Genomic DNA, 25,288 nt, shown 5'->3' with positions numbered 1-25,288 from the left:
TAACTTAATGCCATCTATGAAAATCGGGCACGAACTTATGCAATCATCCAATATATATATATATATATATATATATATTTGTGGGTATTTCTTGTTTACATTCCCATTTTGCAGTTTATTCGCAAATTTCAAACTTTTAATAACACTCAGATTTATTTTTCAAGTAAAAACAATTCGTTTGTGGCGCAGAGAGTTGTGCGTCTGATCTCTGTGCCAAAAGGCTCAGGTTCCAATTCCAGCCAGAAATATCGAATATTCGATCGCTCTCAAATTTTTTAGGTCGTTCTGAACCGGCGTTAAACTTCCCATATTTGCGGAATACTATAAAAAGGCGCACACCGTAAATATATGTAGAGGGATCGCGAATGCCCAGACACGGGTACCGCACAAGAAGAAGGAAGACAATTCACTCAAGATTTATAAATGAATTTCATTAGTTTTTTCGCAACGTTAAAAAATTTCAGCTGCAAGAATACAACGTTAACTTTTCACTGATTAATATTTAAGGATATTGTAATAGTGTGATAATAGAAAATTGTGAAATCACGTGGGTATTTCTTGTAACGACTGGATCGTAATCCTAAATTAATTTATAATAGCTTGACAGCTCTTTTTTTCAAGAGCTAATACGATTCTTCGCGATAGTACTCCGAATCTCTCTTGCAAAAGTGACTCGCGTTCGCTGCACTTGGTTAATTAACCGCACCCGCGTTGCAGAAACGCGTGATTTCTTTTTACGCGTGTCACTTTAAATCGCTTTACGAAACGTTCTTTAATAACTAAAAAGTTATCTTTTATTGCGAGATCTACCTAAAAGATTAAGGTCCTTTACGATGTTAGAATCGTTGTATGTATTTTATCCGGCGATGCGAAAAGCGATTACGATTTATTTTTTATAGCGTGACGTGTGCTCGGCCGATGAAATCGTGATATCAATGAAATCATGATATTATTCTCTTGAATGTGAAAATAACCAGTTAAATGAATTATTAATATGCCGATGGTGGCGTAAAACGCGCATCGCGAATTTCAACAAGAAAGTTTGCATTTGAATGAAATTACGATATAGGATCCGTTACATAACATTCCTTTTATCTAAATCAACAGTTTTCGCTAATCTATTTAAATGGTACTTAATCCAATATCATTTTTATCTTGAATCTCTCTATCGACTATAAACACTTTAGTTATATTTTTTCAACAATTTCGTTTTTGTACTTTTAAAAGATATCGTGAAAAAAATATAAGTAACATTTTTTGATAATTTAATAGAGTTTATTTAAAACACTTTTTATCTTTATAATTTTTCTTTATTAATCATTTAAAAATTTTAAAGATAAAAAACGCTATAATTAATTCAAGTTTTCTCTCAATGACTTTTATATATGTATATGATTATTGATATCAAATATCTTATAATATGTGACTTTTTATTAATATTAAATTATTTTACTTATTAATAGACCTAATTTGTTTGCATTCACCACGATGGTGTTGTCTTTAAATTTAAAGAATAGATTGTTTTTTCGATGACAACAAAGAGTGCAATCATAATACTTTTTAATTACATAGGATTCTGAGTTTTCGATGTAATATAAAACTAGAGTGCGTGAAAAGGGGAAGGAAAAAGAAATCAAGCGGGTTGACAGATAGAAATATCCACCTGGAAGGAGATCCAATAAGACTAAACCTTTTCCACAAGATTTCGCAATAAACAGGGTTGACATCTCGCAGCTCATTCCTTTTAGCTTTTTGTTGATTTATTTCTTTATCTCTCATGAGAATGGCATGCTCTCAGTGATCGTAATGAGAAAGCTAATGAGATTTGTAATGAACTCAGTCGCGTAAAAATAGGCACATACACACACACATACAAATGCCATCTCGATGATTGATTTATTTGTTTCGACGCGCGCGTTTGTTTAATTATAATTATCGTTAAATGGATTCTCCAAAGTTTGTTCTTGGAAAGTTATTTAAGATCACAAACATTTTGATACAGAGATCTGTTGTTTTACTTTTTTATATATGTAACTCGTAATTAAAAGTTTTGCAAGTGATTCAGAAATATTTTTCTCGTAATAAATATTTCGATCTCATTAATATTGATGGCGATAATTTGTTTTTTTTTTTATTTATTATCTTTTTTTCTTTTCTTTTATATTGAACTTGCAAATATACTTGTGTTAAACTTGACGATAAATATGTGATTAAATAACATGTCAAAACGTGCTCCGACAAATATCGGGGCAGACTCGTTCTAATTAGATTTCCAATTCAATTGGAAAGCCAGCTATTTGCGAAGCACACACCTCGTTTTGGGTATTTGTGTCCACTTTGTGCGCCGTTAATAAATGGATACGTGTACGTTCGCTGGATATTATGTCACGCACTTCGTGCATTCTACCTATTTCTCTGACGATGTGTGTTTACTACGGGGGGCAATTTGGTTAATAATTATTTTGTTGTTCTCACGCCGTCATTTGCCACGCTGACAATTACAATGTGTCGCGACACAAGACGTTTAAGAAATATTTTATATATTTGTTTCACGTGATAAAAAATTCTGTATTTGTATTATAGTATTAAATATTGAATTAAACCGAAAATTATAACGCGAATAAATTTCAGATAAAAGATAATAATAATAAAATAAAAATAGAAATTGTAAATGTGTTTGATCTAGCGAGTTTTTATATTTTTTCGTTAATTTTTAAATTATATAACAAAGAAAAAATATCTGTAACGTGTAAAACACATGAAACATAAAAAAAATTCTAAGCAATTTTTAATTTTTCTGAAGAATTTTTAATCTGAAAAAAATTTTAAGGAATTTTTGGGGATAATACTTCACACGCAGGATGTTCTACAGTAATATTTTCGTATAATTTGCAAATAATTAATATCTTGATGGTAAATACGGTTTGAGATCCGGCAATATGCCGGAATTATACGGAAACGTACAATTTATTGTACAGTTCTGCGTAACATTGATTAATTAATATCATCGGGTATAACCTACTTTTGCTAATTGCTATACGATACATAGTAGTATATGTACAACTTGATCGCTAATTAACGCGAATTTGCAGCTTATAATTGTCATATTGATCGCAACGAAGCAAAATATTTTTGACATTGAATCATTTAAATTAATCAAGCATATCTATTATCAAATATTTCTGTACTTTAGAAGATCTGTTGCTAATGGTACAGTACTTTTAGATTATTGCGATACGGAACATGAATTTTTAAGAATCCATTAAAAACTTCAATCTAGAATGTCAGATTATAAGAATCGTCAAATCCGGAATTAATTATGTAAGATTCAATATTCAATTATATGATCAATAAAAATGACAATCTCTCAAACTTTATTAAACATCGAAAAGCAATATTAAGGATTTTTAGAATGAAAGCTTAAAAAGTTTTCGAGAACTTACAAGATGGTTTATCTTCATTATTCATATCTCATATAATTGGATAACCGAGTTTTAATATTATTGAAAAAATTAAAAAGCGACATCATTTTCTATCTAATCTATGCACATACATATATACAAAAGGAAATGCGTGAAAATTACTACGAAGAATGGCAAAACTCACGTGTGCTGTCATGGATGGATAATCTGGGTAAAGCAGGATGGCTCCAATGAGATGAGCGGCCGAGAAGACGATCCCGGCGATGCAGGCGTGCCTGAGTCTGATCGGCAGAAGAGCGTAGGCCATATAGATGAAGAAGCAGGCCGCCAAAGTGGCGGCGAGGGGTCCACCGGCTCGAAGATCCTCCGGCCTGGAGGATGACGAATCATCGGCATTGTCGCGGCTTGTCTCGTGCAGGTGCGCCAGATAAATACTCAAGGTCACTTGCAGGGCCAGCAGAGTGATCAGCACTGCACCGCTGACACCCGCAAGCCATATCTCGTTCATGCCCGGTCTGGAGATGGCTGCCACCAAAACTAGAAGAGAAAATGTTGTCATTGTTTTGGAATTTCAAGCTTTAACCCTAAAAGATGATTGAGGAAATGTTCAGGGGTATCAAAAGGGCTGCTCGCATAAATTAATGCGAGATAAATGAGATTTAGATAATAGATTCTTTAACTAATTTAAGATTGATATTTCTACATTTCTATAATTAAAATGTTCAGATAGATTCAGCATTTATCATAGTTTTCCAAGTTTCCGCGTTATGTGACTTCACAAATAAGCTTTTACAAATAGAGACTTGATTAAAGTTTCTGATGCAATATTGCTCGGTCAAAGTTCATCTCGGGAAGGAGAGACAAAAGAATGAGCTTTGCGATGCGATAAGCGAGCTCTGTCGTACTTTCTGATGCTTCCGGGAGAAAACAGCACTTGTAATATTCTCCGTGCATTATTTATGGCGGAGTAGCATGGAAACATAACGTCGCTCGTCAGAAGAGACAACGAGCGACATTCCTCTGCGTGTCGGATAAAATGCATGTCATTTAGTGTTTGTGATATTTGACAATGCTATGTGCATTTCAGTGCAATTCTAATATCTACCCTGCATATTTTACGAGAACTCTAAATTTTCGTGCAAAGATGGGTTGATATTTCATTGGCAGATATATCGAAAGTTTGCGAAAGCTTAAAAAATATTTTTGCATTAAATTTTAGACATATATATACGTAACAAAATATTAATATAGTTTAATTGTATAAAATAGATTCGAAAATAATTTTTTTATATATGTTTCTAATGGAAAATACTTTTTTGCTTGATCTTTTTTAAAAAGAGTGGAATTTAAACAAATTTTTAAATTTTAAAGGATTTCTATTCAAAACTTTTAAATAGTAAAGTTTTATTATAGCGAGAACTTTTTGGATAAATCTGGAGAAGCAAATGTGCAAACTTGATTCTGGTAGTTAAAATCAATTGTAAATTCTCTTACCGGCGTAAACAGTGATACAAGTCACTAGAGTGACAGCAAGGGACAAATTTTCAGGTCTCTGTAAAATCGTGAAGAGCGGCTTATCGTTCAGCATCAATTTCGCGATAAGTAGTAGGCCCAATGCGAACGCCAAACCGACTAGTAGAATGAGCACGTGTATCATATTACTTTGATTCATACGTAGGAAGTAGCGCTGGTACAGCATTTCAACCTGAAACATGATCACAGATTTGCCACATGTTTTGTTAATCGAAAATTCATTGGTAAATTAATAGTATTATGTTTTATGATACAGATGAAGTGAGTATTTTAATTTCATGAAATAGAAGGGATTTTAGAAATATGTAGAAAAGTATGTATAATAATAATATACAAGGTATATGAACTTTACACATATTAATATTATTTAAAAAATGTTAACAATATTCTAAAATAGAATCAGAGAAAAGGCTAATGAAAACCAGCGCGGTAGGTGGAGGACATTTCATTATAACTCATAGGTTTTTTAATCACATATATAAAGGAACACATTGAAGTTAAAACTGCATTTAATTTTCCTTTCCACCCCCTGGGACCTTCTTTCTCTATGAAGGAAACGAAATTGCAGCGCCGACAAATATAGTGCGCGAGACGACTTAAAAACATTTATTCCGATCCTCTTTTCTCTACATCTCGATGCCTCTCCTCGCGATCAAATTAATCCATTCAATATTTATCATCCCGTCACGATTGTTTCCGGCATTTAATCGCAGCAACGAAGTCACAGAATGCGTTCTGTTGGACTGTAAACGGGGGGGCCTCTTAGTAGTTATCGACGCTGCCGAAATTCCTTCGCGCGGCCCAAACCGAGTCGAGTCTCGAACGTTGTGAAGTCGATGTGAAATTCAGTGAGCTATTAGGAGCGATTAGAAAGTAATATTCGAGAGCGTGTTAATCTCAGAAGAGCATTCGCGGGCCCCACGATAGTCGATCCCCACGCAGTATCCGTCTTTTCCGAGCCTCCACTCGACGCGTTTGCGATCGGAGAGGCGATAACATCATTAATAAACCTCTCTTGGCGAGATCCTTATTTTTCAACCATCATGAGAAAACCAGAATTTGAGCCAGTTTGCACAAAACGAGAGTATACTGAGAAATGCACCGCGATTTATATTTGTGATTTACGTCACAAATTTTCGCAGGGCATCTTCTCTCCCTTTAAGTTGCACACAATGGATTATGCATTACATTCGCACATGAAAGCATTTTTGAAAGTAGATCATCAAATGATATGTTGAATAACAAAGTTTCTCTCTCTCTTTCTCTCTCTGTCTTTCTCTTTTTGCTATCCCCAAATTATATTTTATTTTAATTTACGGTAATAGATATCAAAGTTCGGTAATAGATGTAACATAAGCGTTGTTAGATTATTATCTAACAACGCTTATGTTAAATTTATTTAAAAAAAATATATAATATAAAAATATATATGTGCAAAGCAGAAAGTTTCTACGTGATTTCTATAAATCTAATAATTATAATTTTATAATTATAATATGCGAATAAAATAGATTCACGATTATTGCGCGAGATGCGATTTATATTTGCTTGGAAACTTATAAAATAGTTCTGTTCTTTTGTTTTTATGGCACACCATATTTGCAACTACGTGCCTTTTTTGGAAGCAATTGAAGTTTGCTCGTAATACATTTTATAATAAGCTTCCGTCGGCATTTACTATAACATACATTTTGCGTATATGTTTAAACACATAGCTTTGACGAAAAGAAAAATGTCCATTTAACAAGATTTTATAATATTATATTTATGACATTCGCGATATGCTCTCCATAAAATACGCATTTTATGATGTAATATATGAGTGGGAACGTATATGTGTGTGAACGCAATATTTTTTTATTACGTGATATACATGTAATTACAATGCATAATGCTATATTTATGCATTATGTCCCGAATTGAATGAAATAAGACAAAAGACGCGATACAAAAAGAACTATATATTAGGTATATAAAATAATGATATGCATATATTTGATATATCGATCACGATTATACAAATATACGGGAAAAACGGATATTGATGTGGGATATTTCGGAAGATGGCGGAAAGCGGTTTGTAATTTATATCGTCACAACGATATCCATTTGCAGAGACTTACTCGCAGACGTATTGCATTACCATGGCGTTGAATTTTACACGGCGTATCGCCGTTATCCAAGCACAGGCTGCTGCTATTTGTATGTAACGCGAATCGTGAGCCATCCACGAAGAATCGCCGAGTGTCCGTCGAAAATGGACCTTAATCAAATTTAAGTCGAACGACGTGAGGCAGGAATGAGAAAACCCCAAAATGATAAAATTTTATTTTAATACGTTTTTCTACTCCGTATGCTCCTTAGCACATTTTTTATTTATACGCCTGCAATGCAGCGCTTGGTATTTCAGAGATACGTTATACATCCCCCTCGAGTAATATTTCGATAGTGTCAGTATAAAAATTAATCTTATTATTATTATTCATATTACAGTCCTGGATGGGCACTTTCCCATTTTCCTATGCAAAGTATTTGCTGGTTTCTTCGGGTATTATCTCGCCATAGTCCCAAAAGTCTTTTTCCTACCGGTTGTTCTTCCCACGCGAGCTTTATCATTATATTATTGTTACTCCTCTGAAGATGTCTTGCCCATCTTAAGCGGCTTTGCTTTTATCTCATGGATTATATCCGGTTCTCGATATATATTTCTTTATTAGTTCTTATTCGATGTCTTAATATTTCTCGATCAATGCATGATCCAAATATCCTTCTCAGGATTTTTCTCTTAAATCGTCAAATGATGTTTCACTAGCATACATTATTGGTTTTATTATTAGTTTTGTTATAGCGTAAAAATTGAGTCAGATTAAATCCAATTCGACGGAGAGACACGGCATGCGAAGAAAGGAATCGAGAGAAAATGTTACCAATGGATAACAATTGTAGTTTGCCCGATCGATAGATTGCAGCTCGATTTTTCTCTCGCTGGTCTCTCCAAAATTGGTGGTAGACAAGATCTTATTGTGTCTCTCCTCCCCTCCCTCCTCTTTCGTTCGAATGGAATAGAAAAAAAATTATTGTCATCGACAATACAGTCGGAATGTTTGGTGGCTGTCAGCGAGAGTTATCAGAAGTTATAGCTGTCGACAAAGGATATCGGTCCATTCATCATTTCGGTCTCGTTTAATATTTTAATCTTCCATCATGATGTGAAATGCACGCGCGTGATCGAATAACATTACGAATGCATTTGGGAATTACATTCACTCCTTTTCGATATGGGTGTAACGCAAACGTGTAATTATTAAACATGTAATTCGACTAATAATTTTCGATTTTATGTAATAAATATTTCATCGTATATTTTTATCCAATGATTAATGATGAATCAAACGATGATTTTTAATTTAGCGTGATATTGCTTTGGCATTGATATCCCGTGAATATATAGTGTGCCTATATATTCACAATTCCTTTAATCTATGATGTTTTTGTATAATATGTAATAGATTTTACCTTATTGAAAGCTTAATCAGCCGTTTCCTTTTAAACAATCGTTTTAATACTTTACATAAAATCATATTAAAATATTGTTAAAAACTAAAATCTCTAGTTGAAGTCAAATATCCTTTTATTTACTGTTATCGTACATACACCCATGTTGAAAAAAATAATTTATAAAGAGTGAATAACTTTAGAATAATTAGAAAATAAAACCTTTAAGAATATAATTATAAAAATAAAAACGTCAATAATAAACAAAGAAATTGATCCTGAACATAACAAAGTCGAATAATAATTCACGCGCGTATGAATATATTACAAAATAAATTAGATAAAGTTAATTAAAAACAGATACAAACATAAAAATAAATAAATCGAAGTATTGTCAAATGTAGTCAGGTGAAATTATATCTCTCACGCCTTCCGAAAGCGATTAAATAATCACATGTGCGTGACCGATATATTCTCGCAATGCATAATTTCATTGAGAATTTTCCTTCATTTGCATGCATTTGTGTATCACATACAGTTACCCTTTGAGAACAAATTTTTTCTCGTCCGCCTGCGGGCTCGTGTTACAGACATTCAGGGTTTCAATGCTCGCAATTGCGAGTATTCTTCGTCATAATCATTACTTCTGTCATAGATATTTTTCTTCTATCTTTTATTAGAAAAATAAACTTCTCTGAGTTTCTAATTTAGCACGCGCAGTTAGAAATAGAATAAAACTTTATCTGCTGGTATTTTTAGAAGAGTTAATTTTTGCGAAAACTAATTATTTCTTAAGTATTATTGTTGGTTACAATCTATATTGATATTCCGACGTTTATGTGAAAGCTCGAGTTTAAAATTAATCCGGTATTTATATGGAAATTCGAGACCAGATTAATCACATTTGTGTTTGCGAATGAGAGAATTATTTCTGACATTATTTAAAACCATCCGATATTATCTCGTTTTGAAAACATGACGTCGATATATATTTATTATCGTAGTTTGGCGTTCGCTCTAACATGTCGATAAAGAGATGCATTTTATCTCGTCTTTCGAGTGTATAACGACACAACACGGTAGCGTGATACAATGATGAAGAGATTCCCTTCAGATTCGTCCATTCGATCGGAAAAACGATAGCGAATCAGCCTGTCGAAGATATTGCGATGCATCGAATCTGGCAGGAATATAGCTCGAATGCAATCAAATGGGCGCGCGTCCTCCCGGATTCCGGTTTCCGGTTTCTACATGGCCAGACAATGTAAATCATTCCCGCGGGAATCACTAGACGAACGTTATTATAAGTCATACTGTTTTTTCCTTCTGTTATTCGGTCACGTTTCTGCGACAATCGCGAGCCAATTTTTAAATTCACGAGTCGCCGCCTTAGAATTTCCACGTGGACTTGTAAACGTATATTTCTGTCAACGTCCGCTTTAAACGGGTCATATAATTCGCGTCTGGAAATCTTTATATTAATTTTACATTTTAATCCGTCGTTTATAATTTTAACTTTTGACAATTATCGTTCTTATTATCAAGATTTATTAATTCCTTCTTATTGTATTTGGCATTTTATTTACTTTTTATATTTGATAATAATATATGTGTAGAATCTTTTAACGGAAGATAACGATATTGTTAGTGTGTTATAAGGAAAAGTACAATAGTTTCGCATGGTATATAAAGATGTATCGAATTTATACAATATATGCAATAGAAAATCGATTACTATTGAAGGAGATCGCAACGCAGTATACTGACGTAACATTGATAGGAGGTAATAAATAAGGTTTACTTTAACGTTTACTTGAACTACTTTCAATTTATAGCGGCGGTTAATGAATAAGAGTCTTGAGTTGCGATCAATTTTAATGATTTGGTTACTCGAATTCCAGTGAAATGCTCATCAGTAAGCTTGTCTTATATGAAATTCAGGATCCGGATTTTGGAATTATATGGACGAAGAAAATAATTTGTCAAGAAAATTAAAAGTTTGACGAAATTATTTATAAAATTAAATAATATATTTGTGTGTTTACAAGAGAGCGACGCGAAACTGCTAAATGTATGAAAAATGTGTTTGTTTCGATTCAAGTATAATATATTAAACTTTCGTAAATAGCGTAGAAGAAATGGCTCTTTGGCAAATAAATGGTTGAGTTTGTCGGTTTTGCTGGAAAACCGTTCGGGAAGTTCTCAAGATAGTGTACTTCGTTGTTTTTAAAGAGTTGTCTAACAAAGCAACTGTGTATGGTTTTACACATTCTAAGTTTTTTTTCCTTTTCTAGATAGATACAAACTCTTTTAACGACAAGCTATAAATAAACGCAGCCTGTACATTAAAAATATAAAAAGCGTAGAATGGAAAAAGCATCTCTTGCGGAATCTTTTAAGTATCAGTTCCACAAATACGCGATTTTATAATATTAGAAAGATAACATTAAACAAAGCTTTTCTTTGCAATTTTTCACGGCCCAGTTTTGAAATTACATTACGATCACAATGCAAAATAAATGCGACTCGGAATTCATTCTTCGCGATCATAATATTCGCATACTCAGTATCCTAAAACAGTTGCGCGATATTTCCATATATCGGAACCTTTGTTAAAGCGTGGCCTGCATTTGACGGGTGAGACATTTCGATATGTTTCTGTACGAGCCCTACGGGCAGGGAAGGGTTCAACGCGTTAACCGCCGGTTGGATTTTGCATCCTCGCATGTATATCGGGATCTTCGCCAGGCGTTTGTATTTTCCATCGCGCAAAACCGACGTACAACCGCGTATAACACCACGCACCTGCAGGCGCGATGATGTCCGAAATATGTATATTCGCGAGGAGTGAGATGAATTATTATTAAATTTGCGTTTACGAAGTGTCACGGATTTTCACGCGGCTGAAACTTGTTGCGCGATTTTGCTCTCGGTAAAAATTGTGTTCTCCCTTTTTTTTTTCTCTTCTCTCCATTCCGTCTCTTCGCCGGCATGTCTGACCGAACTCGCGTATTACTACTACTATGCAAGGCACGGCTCACGTCAATCCACGCCGTCGACGCTCGTCGCTTCGCTTGTGCGTGCCTTTGCATGACGAGCTTAGATTAATCCCTGATAATGTCATTGATTTGCATAACAAGACAAGGAATGTCGCCACCGTTCAAATAGCGCCAAGATGCTATTGTTGGGTTGCTCGTTGTTAGTGACAGCTTCTTCGAAGAATCACGTCATTTATCGAGATGAGAAAAATTGATTACTAAACACGGAGATAGAATATATATAATAACGTCTTATAAAGTATTTGTATTTGTTGAAGATAAAATAGTTTCGTTATTTTTTATCGTAAATCGTGAGAAGTTTATTATTATAAGCTATGACTAAAAAATTATTACACACAGATAGATTATAAAAAATTGTTAATTTTGAAATTATTTATAATAATTAAAATAAATATTTATATCAGGAGTAACATCGAGATATATTCACTATAAGTGGGTCATTATAGGTGCGTTAGACCTATTAGCAGAATTTACCATCCCACATAATTATTTTCAAGAAATGTAGACAGTTATTACGAGTTACATTGAGGAAATTGGAGCAATTTTAATTTAGCTAATCACGATATGTCTTTATATATACGTTTAACTTTAGATTCATTTTACCCTTTTTATTCCGATACTTTCTCGGTAAAGCCATTCGGGAATTATAGAAAGTAGATTTATTCGTGCACTGTCAGGCGCATGATTGCTGGAGAACGTCTAATCATTTCAACTTTGACTGAACGAATCTACGCTTATGTCGAATTCATCCGATATTTACCGGATGCACTGCAGAGCGAGTGTAATTACGAGTCCGGCGCTCTCATTAGAAACGGAGATATCCGAGTAATTACTCGAAAGCGTGGGCAAAAGGAAAAGAGTAGTATAAATGGAGAGAGAGGTGAATGCGCGCGTCATGGAAAGTGTCTGTCTCTCTCTCTTACCTGCAAGTTCTTGAAGCGATTCGAGCCGCATAATGAGCTCAGAAACCTGCTCAGGGCGCATTTCGGCGTTCGCTGCGTGATCCCCGCGTTCACCGCAGCTTCCGCCATGGACTCTCTTCCGGTCGTCGGCGCCATGCCCACTTCCGAGCCTCTGGCCACCTGGAAATAGACCGGCACTCGTGTATCGAGGTATACAAAGTGTCCCGAAAATACGAGGGTGAATCGAAAAGTAACATGTTTTTATTTTTTTCATTTTTTTTCATTTTTTTTTTATTTCTTTTTAATCCAATTTGAATTTAAAATCGTTGTCTGTTATTTTGAACCAAGTTACTTTTCGATCTACCCTCGTAATGGGGAATGGACACGTGTATATGTGAAGTTTTTATTTCGTATAAGAATAATTTTCGAACCATATAAGCTGATTATAAATGACGGTTCTTTTTCGAACACTAAATTTTGGAGACGAAAATAAATAATTGAATATTACATCCTTTAGCTCAAAATAGATTTCAAACTTAATTAATTTTAGATCCTTTGATTACGAGAATATCGAACGTAAGCATTCGAAATTCGCGAAATGCGATGAATTGAATTTGATCGCGGAGCAAACCATTGTATATCCGCGTTTCAACTTATTCCAGGATACCCTGTAGCTGTATAGTGATTCAATGCGCAAACAGTACGGTAAATGGACGATGCATTAATATGATTTAACGAAAGGCACACGTGGTAGCCTGGTGTTTGTCTGTGATACGATAATCGTTACCTAGCCCAGCGCGATTATTTGTACATACGACGATCGTTGCGTGTACAGTTTTCGTAACGATTATTCCTCTCACATACCGAGAGGAATCCATTGAACGCCTTTGTTGGCAGGAAATTATGATTTGTTTGTCCGCATTGTTGTCCCCCCTCCTCCCATGTCTCTTGATAATTTTTTTCTATTAAATTTGACGCATTTTACACGTATTTGCGCAATTCTTTTCGCCGTTAAAAAATCGCGTACAAACATTTATTGCCAAAGTGATATTAATATCGATGAGGGTAATACAGCTAACAATTTGTAAATTCCGGTCCATGATAAATATAACAAAAATTACAACGAAACAAAAATAAAATGCATGAAAAGAAAACCGCGCGAATTGAAATTTATATCGGTTATATCGACGGAAAGAGGCATCGTCGTTTATTGGCAAAGTTCAATATCGGGACATCGCGTGCAATGTGATGCACGATGTCTCGCGCCTCCCTCTTGAAAATCGAGTGGACGCATCAAAGGGAGAAAGGATCTGACGAAGTGGTTTTGTCTTTCCGCACCGTTTCTCGTTTCCTCGTTTTGTTCAACGATTTGTAGCTTTCCCGATGGGGAGTCAGCCGCGGTAATGGAGAAACGTGATGCGCGTGCAGCGAAAATACTGTGCGGCTGTATTATTCGTCACGGTCACGTGCTCGCGGTTGTTAATGAAGTACCTTCTATTTCAGAGATACTCGAAATTTTTAGCCAACCGTCCGATAACGAGGAAACATTCATCTGCAACGTCAAAAGATTTGATATATCTGCGGAAAATGATAATTTGTCGAGCGGCTTTGCTGAAGATGATCAGGATTATAATAATTCCATTTAATTCCGTAATCTGATATCTCTAGTTATTAACGTTACAAAAGGCTCCGCAAATTGCGCAAATATCACGCTTGAAAAGTTTATTAAAATTAATGAGATGGATCGCTCTCTTCTTCGGGAGAAAAAAAAAATAAGTTCTCCTAAAGTAGAAGTCAATCCAGTTTTCCCGTGGGTTTATTAGGTATTTGATCCTGCGGATAGCGGTTGGTATAATTACTTATAAGGTTTAGTAAACATCGATACATAATTAATACCTAAATGTTTGTATATATTAATTGCTATTATAATAATATCAGTAATACGGTAGATATCAAAATTATTCACTAGCTACAATTGTTCACTAATTATAAATATTCCTTTGATGATTGCTCAGTCAATTTAAAAATTTAATTAGCGCAATCAGGCATTCGCCGCTTGATTATAACTGAATAATATAAAGGATATACGAACTTATAATTAAATATAGTTCCACCTGATCTTTTTTTTTTTTTTTGCACATTTCGAGCAGTTTTTTTATAAGCTCAAGTTTTGTAATTCTCACTGTAACAGACTGTAATTTTATTTTAATCTTTATTAATTAGCAATTAAATCGATATATTTTATTTCCTCAGATATTATAATATGAAAGAACTGCTATTTTTCTTAGTTCTTTGATTAGAAATCTTTGGTCAAAAATGTATATTTTTAGAACGTATTAATCGTATTAATTTAAAAAATCTAAAAAATATTGATTTACAATTTGATGGACATTTTCGTTGTATTTATTCAATAAAGAGCTCGACAACTCACTGTAATGATGGAGGGTCGCGGCGCGCCGGTGAAGTGCTCGATGACCTCCCAATTGGACTTCTTGATTGGTGGGGTGTGCGGTGTTTTTGGTGTATTAGGCGTGTTTGGTTGCGAGGATGGCGTAGAAGAGGGTTTGGAACCCGGCGGATCGAACAGCAATTCGACGCGGGGTTTACCGCCGTCATTGCCGCTGCTCACATGTTGCCGGAGGCTGGCCCATCTCCTGGTGGTCCTGGGGGCACCGGGTATCGTTCTGGGGCCGATCTCACCCTGTCAAGAATAAAAAGAAGCGATTTATGCGACTGACAAAATGTGTCCTTTACTATTAAAAAGTATACTCGCGATTAACTCTTTTGCTAGAAATACTGATAAATGTTAGAAGGATTTTAAAAGTTATCTTAATTTTAATTTTTCATGAGAACGCATGGACTCCATATAAAAAAAAATTCTCTAGAATAAAATTATAACATTTATTTAATATTTAAATTTATGTAATAACATTTATTTAAACTGTGATATTTATTATGCTCACAATCAGTATTATTTATCGGGTACCGTTTGTATGCTTTTATGAACAATAAGTGAAATGCAAAATATAATAAGAAAACAATAGTGAAATGCAAAATATAATGAAAAAACAATAGTATATTATTCTGACATTTTGATTTTCGTGATTTATTATATAAAATATATATTATATAAAAATTATATATTATATATTATATAAAAATTATTTTTGTTTTATTGGGGAAAGAGAGATACTTTTAACATTAGATCAGAAGAAGACTGTGTCATGTCAGAGAGACACTATTATTTATGTCGCCTCGGGCACCGAAAGTATCTCTACTTGGCTCTGTTCAAAGTGAAGGCAAAACGGCTCGAGCAACGTCAAAAGAAAGTCAACACCCGTTACGTAAATTTTCGCAACTTTGCGTAGGAATTGCAGAACACGGAGAGAAATATGAAGCCGCGTTTTTGTTTTACAATGCATAACGTCATGCATAAATTGCACTTGTGTGTCGAAAGTTCTTCAAAATTTTCCTCTCTGAGCACGATCTTTTTTGACTATCTATTCATGTACACATTTAAAATTAGATATAAAAATACTTTTAGCGATTAATTCCGAGAACAGATTATAATATTAAATTTATATCATATTGATAAATTATATATTTTGCATTATATTTTTTTATAAAGAAATTTTAGTTTTTGATAGATTATATTATATATTAATTTTACCTGATTCGTATATACTCTCACTAAACCCTAAATAGTCGCAACAAGAGCTCTTCCAAAATCTCGCTTGAGAAAAAAATCGACTTCTAATTCACCGACAAAAATTCATTATTGAAATAAAGATACATAATATTAGAGAACATTTTGTATGCTTTAATAAGGGGGACAAACGTAAACGCATAGCCGTGTCATCTGTCAGGAATTTCAACATAGTCATCATCCACATATATGCGGTCAAACCCGTCGTCGGTCGTAATAAACGTGAGGCGAATCGTTGATGTGGAAAGCAGCAAAGGGTATAATATAGCTTTCGCGTAGCGAAGCTTCGTTTTTTCAGGATCGATGAGCAGCATCGACCGCCTTCGAGCGGACTCGCGGGGATTGAAATCATGGTCCATAAACATGCCGCATCGTTCCCGGCTTTCCTGGCCTTTTCCTCTCTCTTTTTTTTTTCTTTTTTTTTCCCGGAACTTTATGCCATCTTCAATGCCTCTCGATGATGCATTTTCCGTAGCGGCGCATACATGTATGTATAGAACCTCGAACAATGAGAATCCTCGCATACCACGCAAGTTTGCATAAATAAAGTTTGCGCCCGGAGTTGTCTTATTACACGATTCGCAAATAAAGGTGAGCGAGTTCGCGCTGAATTATTCGAAGCTGATTTCATTGTACCGGAGCATAGAAGATGGCTGTATACTTAATTTAATTATTAACATTCATATTGAGTTTAAATTGGAAAGATCTTCGGAACCTTTTCCGTTAAATATTTCGAGAGCGCAAGAATAATTAAGGAGGGTATTAATTTATAAGATATCAATTTTATTATATATATAGTATTGTAGATTGCTTATTTTATCTTTATCTTATTTTATATTCGCGATTTAATTTATTTTACTGAATGTATTAATTTCAAAAAATGAATATAAAAAATAATATTTTAACTATCAATAAGAATTCAAAGTTTAAAGAGGATGGAATAAAAGAAAAGAAATATGTATATATTATTTTCTTTTAATAATACTTCTCTTAATAATAATATGCAACATTCGGATTGAACGTTCTGATTTTTATCTGATTTTTATTCTAATTTTTAACACATAACAATGTGTTGCACCCTTATCGATCGATTCTCTTTACATCGTATCGCACTCTTTAAACAAAGCCAATCCTAAAATGTTAAATGGAGAAAGAGAGAAGGAAAAAAGGCAAAAATAAAGAGAAGGGTTGAGCTTTTCTTTTCGTAGAAAATAGAAATCATAATTGTCGTTCTATATCACGTAGAAAGATTCGGGAGAGATTTTCATTCAAAGTCTTCTTTTTTTCGAATCTTTTTCATCGTTTATAATGCGTCTGTATCAAGTGCCGAGATTTTTTTTGATATATAATAATTAATCAAATAATTATTGATTGCTCGACGAAAATTTTTGGATGTGTATCGCTTCGTTTCGCAAAAATTCGCGCGTTCGCGTATTAAATTGTCGACGCCGTGAAACTTTTTTTGCCGCTTAGTACACGTCGCGCGTATTGTCAACAAACAACAGCCGACGCGCGCGGGTCGCTATATTATTTTTTCCCTTCGAGTCGTCTCATGTCGGGTAATATGTGTCGGAAGGTCGGTACGAAATGACAGACGATCGGTGTCAACGTGCGGGATCAGAACTATTCGTACTATGTCGATTGATTTGTGTTCAGTGCGTGAAAGTGAATGTGCGGTACGAAATGATAGACGATCTCTCTCTTATATCCAGTGCGTGGGAGCAAATTATTTGAAAACAATGGATTAATAAAGAAAAGGCAACAGCGTAGATTCTTCAGTATGAGTAAGTCAGACGATTTTTCATTCTTTCCGAAACTGCGACGGTCGATAAGAGTGATAATGTAATGTAGGATTTGTTGAATTAAACATGCATTGAAAACATATAAACGGGGAAAGTATAATTGATGAGTTTAAATAGGACAATATTGCTCATATTTTAGCGTCCAATAATTTCACATTATTGACAAATATGTTAATGACCATATTAGTGAATGACGCAGTAATTTTATCTCAACAGCAATGTCCGATTAGGTCGCTGTGTGATTGACATTAATCTCATATACGCTGAAATTTAGTATAATTATTTAAATTACGTTTTTCATGTGTTGGACTTTTAGGATTAAGGGATAACCTCGTAATATTTCTTTTATTTATATATTCTACTATTAGCACTGAGATTAGAATATATCTCTATCTTTTGATACAGCTAATCCAAACGAGCCCAACCTTTTCTTTTTTGCAAAGATAACTTTTTATTAGAAAGATGTGATATATCATTTCTACAAAAAATTCAAGTTAAATACGATACGTAAACTTTTTTTTGGTTAGTTATATAATAAAAAATGTAAAGTGATAACAAAAGTATGGAGAGATAAAAATTAAATAAATATAATGTAAGATAATATATAAAATATATGAATAATAATAGTATATAATATAAATCAATAAATATGATAATGCACAAATATTTCTGATACATAGATTGTCTCGCTTTTCTCGAAATCAAATTGCTGTTTTGAAGTAAATTATTATATTATTCTCTGTTTCGAAACTGAAACGTGACACGCAAGATTTAACTCTTTTCATACACACATGCGTATATACGCGTATACGTGATCTGACTATTTGTACACATGTCGCGATAATCCTGTCGCGCGAGTTTTCCATTCTTATTTCAGACATTTGTACGATATACATTCTTACATGTTTTCGTCTTCCGATTTCACGCTCTCCTTCGTGTATCATTCGTGTATCATCTCAGTGCTTACCAACCAGTTTTCAGCTCGGCGAAACTTCCAACGGCAGAGCTTTCATCGCTTCGTTGCGGGCTTATTCAGTTTTCGCGATAACGATATTATATACGTCGCGTAATGCGTTTCTTAATTCTGCGGCGTTTTGTGTGCGGATCAAATATTTCTTTTGATCTCTGAATATGACGGAAAATAACAGTTTGATATCTGAGCGCTTCGGGAGGAAATATTTTCTCATCAGAAGAAAATCCGAATTTTTTAACACTGTATATTCTCTTAATTTTAGCGAAAAAAAAATATCACGCGAAAAGTATTATTTTTAATAGTGTTAAAAAATATAATTATTTAATTTATATTATCGTTAGCATTTATTTTTCGTGGACTCGCGGGGAAGAAGTTGAAATGTCTATGATCTTTCTTTAAGCTCCAACGAATGAAAAAGGTATTTCAATAAAATACAGGACCGACGAGCGTTTCTCGCGTTGTAACCTGCTTGGTATTGTGTACTGTATGCTTTTTATTAATATCGTGCTCTGCAAAAATTGCTCTATTATGACCAACGATTTCCCAGAAGAAACGTAAAGAGAGAGAGGAGTCCCGCCTTGTACTGTCTGGTATTATTCTACTTTCGTGTCGACGCATTCACTGACATGTTTCACTTAAGTGCCCCCAGCTAAATGTACTGCAAATATTTTGACACATTCAGATAATGACATCTTGAAGAGAACACGAAATTCATACACTCGATTGATGACATTTATTTTATGTTACTACGCGAATCTTCGTTTCAATGTTCGTGTAATTATTTATTATTTTATTTATAATTAAATCTTGCAAACTCACGGGTTTTTCCTAAATTCTAATGCAATTATTGCAATGAAATTTTAGATTTATTCTTATAAAAGGGAATCGTTTTGTATATATTATCCTCTTAATTTATGCTTTCGCGAACAAAAGAAGTGCATCAATTACACGGCATGTTTAAATGGAAAAACGAAATGACGTTGTACATTTGTTGCTCTATTACTTATAAAATATTTCTCGTGTTTGTAATCGTATCAAACGTTTTTTTTTTTCTTTCTACTCTGCACTCCGTTGATTAAGCGAAAATGCTAACGCAATTTCCTTTGCATTCACACAATTGATTGTTCTGGATTGTACTACGTTCATTTCGTATTTTTTCATCGATAAACTTTAATTATCGAGTATATTGAATGAAGCATAATTAATTTTGTTTATCAAATAAAAAAAGATTGCATTCAGTTAATCGAACATATATTAAAATTATGTTCGGTAATATTAATTATCTGTATGGCAAGTTATCAATGTATAATATCACACATAATAGCTTAACAATATCAAAACATTATGTAATAGTACATAATATATCAGTAAATCGAATAAGAAATGAAGAGAGATTTTCATGTCTGAATAAACATACAAGAAATTTTTTTTTAGTATGTCCATTAATTATCTGAAAGTATTTGCATTTGTTGAACATTTTTATTTCACGTTTCTTCGCGATTCGATCAGTTCCTTAATGAAGTCACTTATAATATCGATTCATAATCGTTTATTACGAGCAAAGCAGCTTGCATTACCGATCGTTGCGCATGCACCGGAAATTGCCGCTCTTAAATTATTCAACTTTTCCACGGACGTTCGTTCGTGCTGATTAGCTAGGGAAACTCGCACGAAGACGGCTCGTTACAAATGCTATATTTCATCGCGTATTTCACTGAACCAACGCTCTTCGTGTTTCCCGACATGCCTGACGCAGGACACTTTTTTATTTACTCTAACGGACGTACGTGCGCTTTTCTATGTTGGTCGCAAGACGAACGACATTTGTAACGATCGAGTATCGGGGAAATATTCTAAGAAAGGTATATATACTTTACGCAGTAAACGCCAGCAACAAACGATGTAGATAACGATGTGAGATCTATCAATTTTATGAAAATATCTTATGTAACAATTATATTTAAATAATATAGAAACACACTATATATTAGTATTTGTGTTACGGAGCTGTAAAAGCAAATATGTTTCATTTAAAATAAACTATTTCATTTATAATTATTTATTGCGAGGTCAATATACTTTTGAAGTTAATGGAAAAAATGTTATATTTATTTAAATTTTTGTCACAGAGTGTTGCCTAAAATATATTAGCTAATAATAGATAGAAGATTCCTAGAAAAGTGTGTTTGAGCATGATATGCCGGGTAAGATAAATTGTAAGATACATATTCGAAAACTCTAAAACATTTTTAAAAGAAGTATATAAAATAAATCGATTTTATATTGCACAAGTTAAATGAGTGATGAAAAAGTTGAAAAGGTTGAAAAAGTGGGTAGAAGATGCATAAATTACAAGTACGCGTTTCGCGTTGATAAATGACTCGCACGTGATTGGACGATGAATGCAACGAATGAGGAATATATTATGTGGGCAATGCGTTAAAACTTACTAATAGCGTCTTCCATTGGGAAAAATTCGCAGCACCGAGTGCTTGAAGCGTATTTCATTGGTAATATTAATGAGTATGTTCTGAGGGCTGCACATTTAATTGGGAGTGCGCACTGAGATCATCTTGCACTAATATAATATATTTCGTTGATAATATTATACTTAATATTATCAACAAAATACGCTTCAAGCGCTCAGTGCTGCGAATTTTTCCCAATGGAAGACGCTATTAGTAAGTTTTAACGCTTTGCCCACATAATATATTCCTCATTCGTTGCATTCATTGTCCCATCACGTGCGAGTCATTTATCGAAACGCGTACTTGTAACTCATGCATCTTCTACCCACTTTTTCAACCTTTTCAACTTTTTCACTACTCATTTAACTTGTGCCAGTGCAAGTGAGTTTTTCCTAATGGAAGACGCTATAAGAGATGTTTTTATGCAGAAATATGTGTTAATGAGATGTCGTGAAAAAAATGTGGAAGAAACGGAAAAGTATTACGGCAACTGCAGGATCATTATTGCCGTATGATAATAAAGAGACAATATATGAAAATTAATTGTTCGAGGTTTCTACCGCGTAATAATCGAGCACAATGCACGGTGGGAAATATACTATTATATAAACGTATCTGACAGCATGTTTTTAATTATACAGCGTTACAAAGCACAATTAACATCTACGAATACACGTATTAATTTACTATCTTATTCGAATATTCCCTCTTTATAATTTCTAGTCAGCCAGATTAATTACTCAAAACATAACTTTTATCTCATAAGACTGATAAATTGGTTTTTCAAGTACCGTCTTAGTATTTTAATTTTTTTTTTTTTTTTTGTATGTAATCGCGTATTTAATTTTTTGGAATATTATATTTTATTTAGTATTCATTTTTTTTATAAGACTGCTCTGTTATATTTCAAATTAATTGTGTGGAATATTTTCCTCTGAAATGGCTATTAATAGATAATGAGTTACGTAACGTACAGTAAATACAGGATTTTTCCAATATTTCTCTATATCGGTAAATGGAATCGCACGGCGTGAAATGCATTTAAGGCGAGCTTTTGCTCGAATGAACGTACGTCTCGCGGTATTTCGCGTATATGCTACACGAATACACATTGTACGACAAGTTAGTTGCGGTAAATTATGTGCGCAACATCGGGGTAAAATGCGTGTAACGGGAAAGCGGATTTTGCTTCCTCAGCTAGAAATTATACCAGAAAAGGAATATTACGTGCATTCTTTGGCCGGCAAATACCTGAGCGAACGAGCATATTAAACTGCGATATAAAATAATATATTATAAAAGAAAGGAGAACGTTAAAGAAAAACGCGATAATGTCGTTTCATTACGAGAACGTTGTACGATTATCGCGAGAGTGATTCGCACGTTCACAAGTGCCCTGTTAATGTCATTTAAACGTGCTGTTTAATGTTGGTCGCGCCGAGTTAATCGCATTGCGTTTACCCAGCCTCCATTTTAAAGAGCATTATATATATCTCTCCGACTGCGAGATTATGACGTTGTCATCTTTCTATTCATCGCTTAAAGTCTTATCATTATTTAGATTCTTTATTATATTTCGTGTTTTATTAGATGTATAAGAATTCGTAATTTATCTAATAATGCAATAAATTACGCTATGGAGTACAGATTAAATATCATTCACTTGAATGTGAAAATATAAATCTTAACTAAACAGATGTCCAATATATATTATATCCAACCAATGTGATAAATTGTATCTTGCGAATCCAACTGCTTATATACGATAATACAGATTACCATGCATACGCCCTTTACGTCAATTTGCGTATGACGTTCTTTAATGTGCATTAGTACGCACTGCTTCATCCGATTGAATTCGGAATAAGTGATCTACTCTATCGAGCTCCAACGTTTTTCTTCGATCTGTCAAATCGCGAATATATAAGAGAACCGAGAGAATTAAATAATAACTGATTTTATTTTTGTTCGTCTCATTGTATTGAAAAATTTCGCGGTATTATTTACACGAGTAAAAATTATTATATTAATGTGTATTTGAGGATTTTGAAATGCCGGGAAAAACGAATCTTAACGAGACATCGAATTAATGATACGTTTGTTAGGCGCCGCTTGTGCGACGATGATAAAACGAATAAAACGCGCTAATGGACGTTCGCTGTCTGCTCACGAAGCTAGATAAAATTCTAAACACTCGGAACATCTAGTACCGTAATGCCTTTATCCATCGTCGACGCGTTCTTAACATATGCGTGCAATGTGTGTCTCGCTGATGGGCTGATAACATGCCACCTGGCACGTTGTTATACCGTCGAATATATCTCTATAATTCGTAATGAGATTGTTGTGTCGACGAATTTATCCTCGAGTTCTCCTCTGCATAGCTTTATATCACTGTTGTGGAGAAAACTTTTTTGGCTTTTTCAAAATAATTCGCGATGTATATATATAATCAAAAATATTTTTACCATGTATATATGATAGCACGTGATCTCTCTCTTTCTCTCTCTCCATCTGATAGCGTAAAAATGTTTCTTTAATCTATATTTTCACATATCTGTTTCGTTGTATAAATTAACACAGAATATTGGATTTTGTTAATTTATTTTCATACAGATGCCATTATATTGTCGTCATACCGTCGCATACCTCATTTTAATATCGAGTGTATATTATAGTATGTCATGGCGTATAAAATAATTTTATGCTTTCGAATATACAATATTAATATCAATATTAATATTGATGAAAGTGATGACAATATAAATTTTATTACGAATGTGCACATATGCAACGATTGAATTACGTTTATGTCAATCTGTAATTATCGGGAGATATATAACATAAAGCAATTACACGCTCCGAAAATAATACATACGTTCGAGCTCGTTCAAACGCTTTCATAACATGATATCTCGTGACGATACGTATGAAAAGTATGCTTCAACGACGTATGATGTGGCGAATGAATACGCAAACCTTTAGAATGAAAAACCCGTTTATAGACTAATGTATGCAAGGGCATGCATCCCTCGCGTGTGGAACTTGCACACACAGTCTTTATTTTATTTCTTTTTATCTGCAATCGCGTGAACGTAGAACGGAAGCTCGGCACGCAATTAGGAAGTATAATTATAATCGATAATACAAAACTAGGATATTAATTCTCAAGCATACTTAACTATGACTAGAACTGACGCGCTTTGTAGTTGAAAAAAAAAAAAAAAAATTTTTGTTAATAAATTTGGCATTATTATTTTTGCAACAATATTTAATTTTAATACCATAAAGACTTCGCAACAAATATTCGATGAGATATCGAAGAATTACTTAATATAACGTTACTTAATACTTAATAACGTATTTCTCTTACTTTTTGACAGTATACTTTGCGCACAAGTCCCGATTATGTTGAATATTTTAAATAATGCAATTCTCGACGGAATATAGTTACCTCGTGAGCTCTTCGGCTGCCGCGAAGACTGAGCCTGTGACTCCATTCTCGTTTCGGGAAATCCATGCCGTATTTTCTCCGTGTCACCGGTCTTGTGCCTCCAGACGCTGGAAAGCCCTCCGGGGCAATAATGGACCCGTGTCCGTTACTTCATGCTTCTCCTGTACAGAAAGAAAATTTGTTATAGCAAGATTCTTTATCTTTCTGTCTCTGTCTTTTGTCGTCGTCGTCGACGTGTTTTTCGCAGTCGCTTCAATTCTAATTACAGAATGCTTCGATTATGTCTTAAATTAATACTCAATGCGAAACTTAACGTTCAAGGAGTTAATATATTATGATTCGCGTACTATCGCAAAAGAGCTTCTAGATACTTGTTGTTAAGCTTTAAGTAGCGTACAACAAACAAAGTTGCTGTGATGTAATATGTATATATATATATATATATATATATATATATATATATATATATATATA

At 33.9% G+C, this 25,288-nt stretch overlaps 1 protein-coding gene across 3 annotated transcripts in view; it reads right to left on the bottom strand.

Moving 5' to 3' along the window:
- The window catches only part of LOC115235810 (adenylate cyclase type 6), a 136,748-nt gene that overhangs the window by 60,284 nt on the left and 51,176 nt on the right, over positions 1-25,288 (bottom strand). For all 3 annotated transcript variants that reach the window (XM_029807829.1, XM_029807827.1, XM_029807830.1), the window contains exons 2-6: positions 24,815-24,975; positions 14,843-15,112; positions 12,433-12,591; positions 4,917-5,127; positions 3,607-3,959 (exon numbers count right to left, since the gene is read on the bottom strand). In XM_029807829.1, coding sequence (XP_029663689.1) covers positions 3,607-3,959; positions 4,917-5,127; positions 12,433-12,591; positions 14,843-15,112; positions 24,815-24,880 — 1,059 coding nt within the window. In that variant the 5' untranslated portion in view covers positions 24,881-24,975. The remainder of the gene's footprint in view (positions 1-3,606; positions 3,960-4,916; positions 5,128-12,432; positions 12,592-14,842; positions 15,113-24,814; positions 24,976-25,288) is intronic.

The sequence above is a fragment of the Formica exsecta genome, unplaced genomic scaffold (genome assembly GCF_003651465.1).
Source record: "Formica exsecta isolate Colony F162 unplaced genomic scaffold, ASM365146v1 scaffold235, whole genome shotgun sequence".
NCBI classification, from domain to species: Eukaryota; Metazoa; Arthropoda; class Insecta; order Hymenoptera; family Formicidae; genus Formica; species Formica exsecta.
The sequence above is the reverse complement of the archived record's forward strand: the minus strand, read 5'-3'. Positions and strand labels throughout refer to the sequence as shown.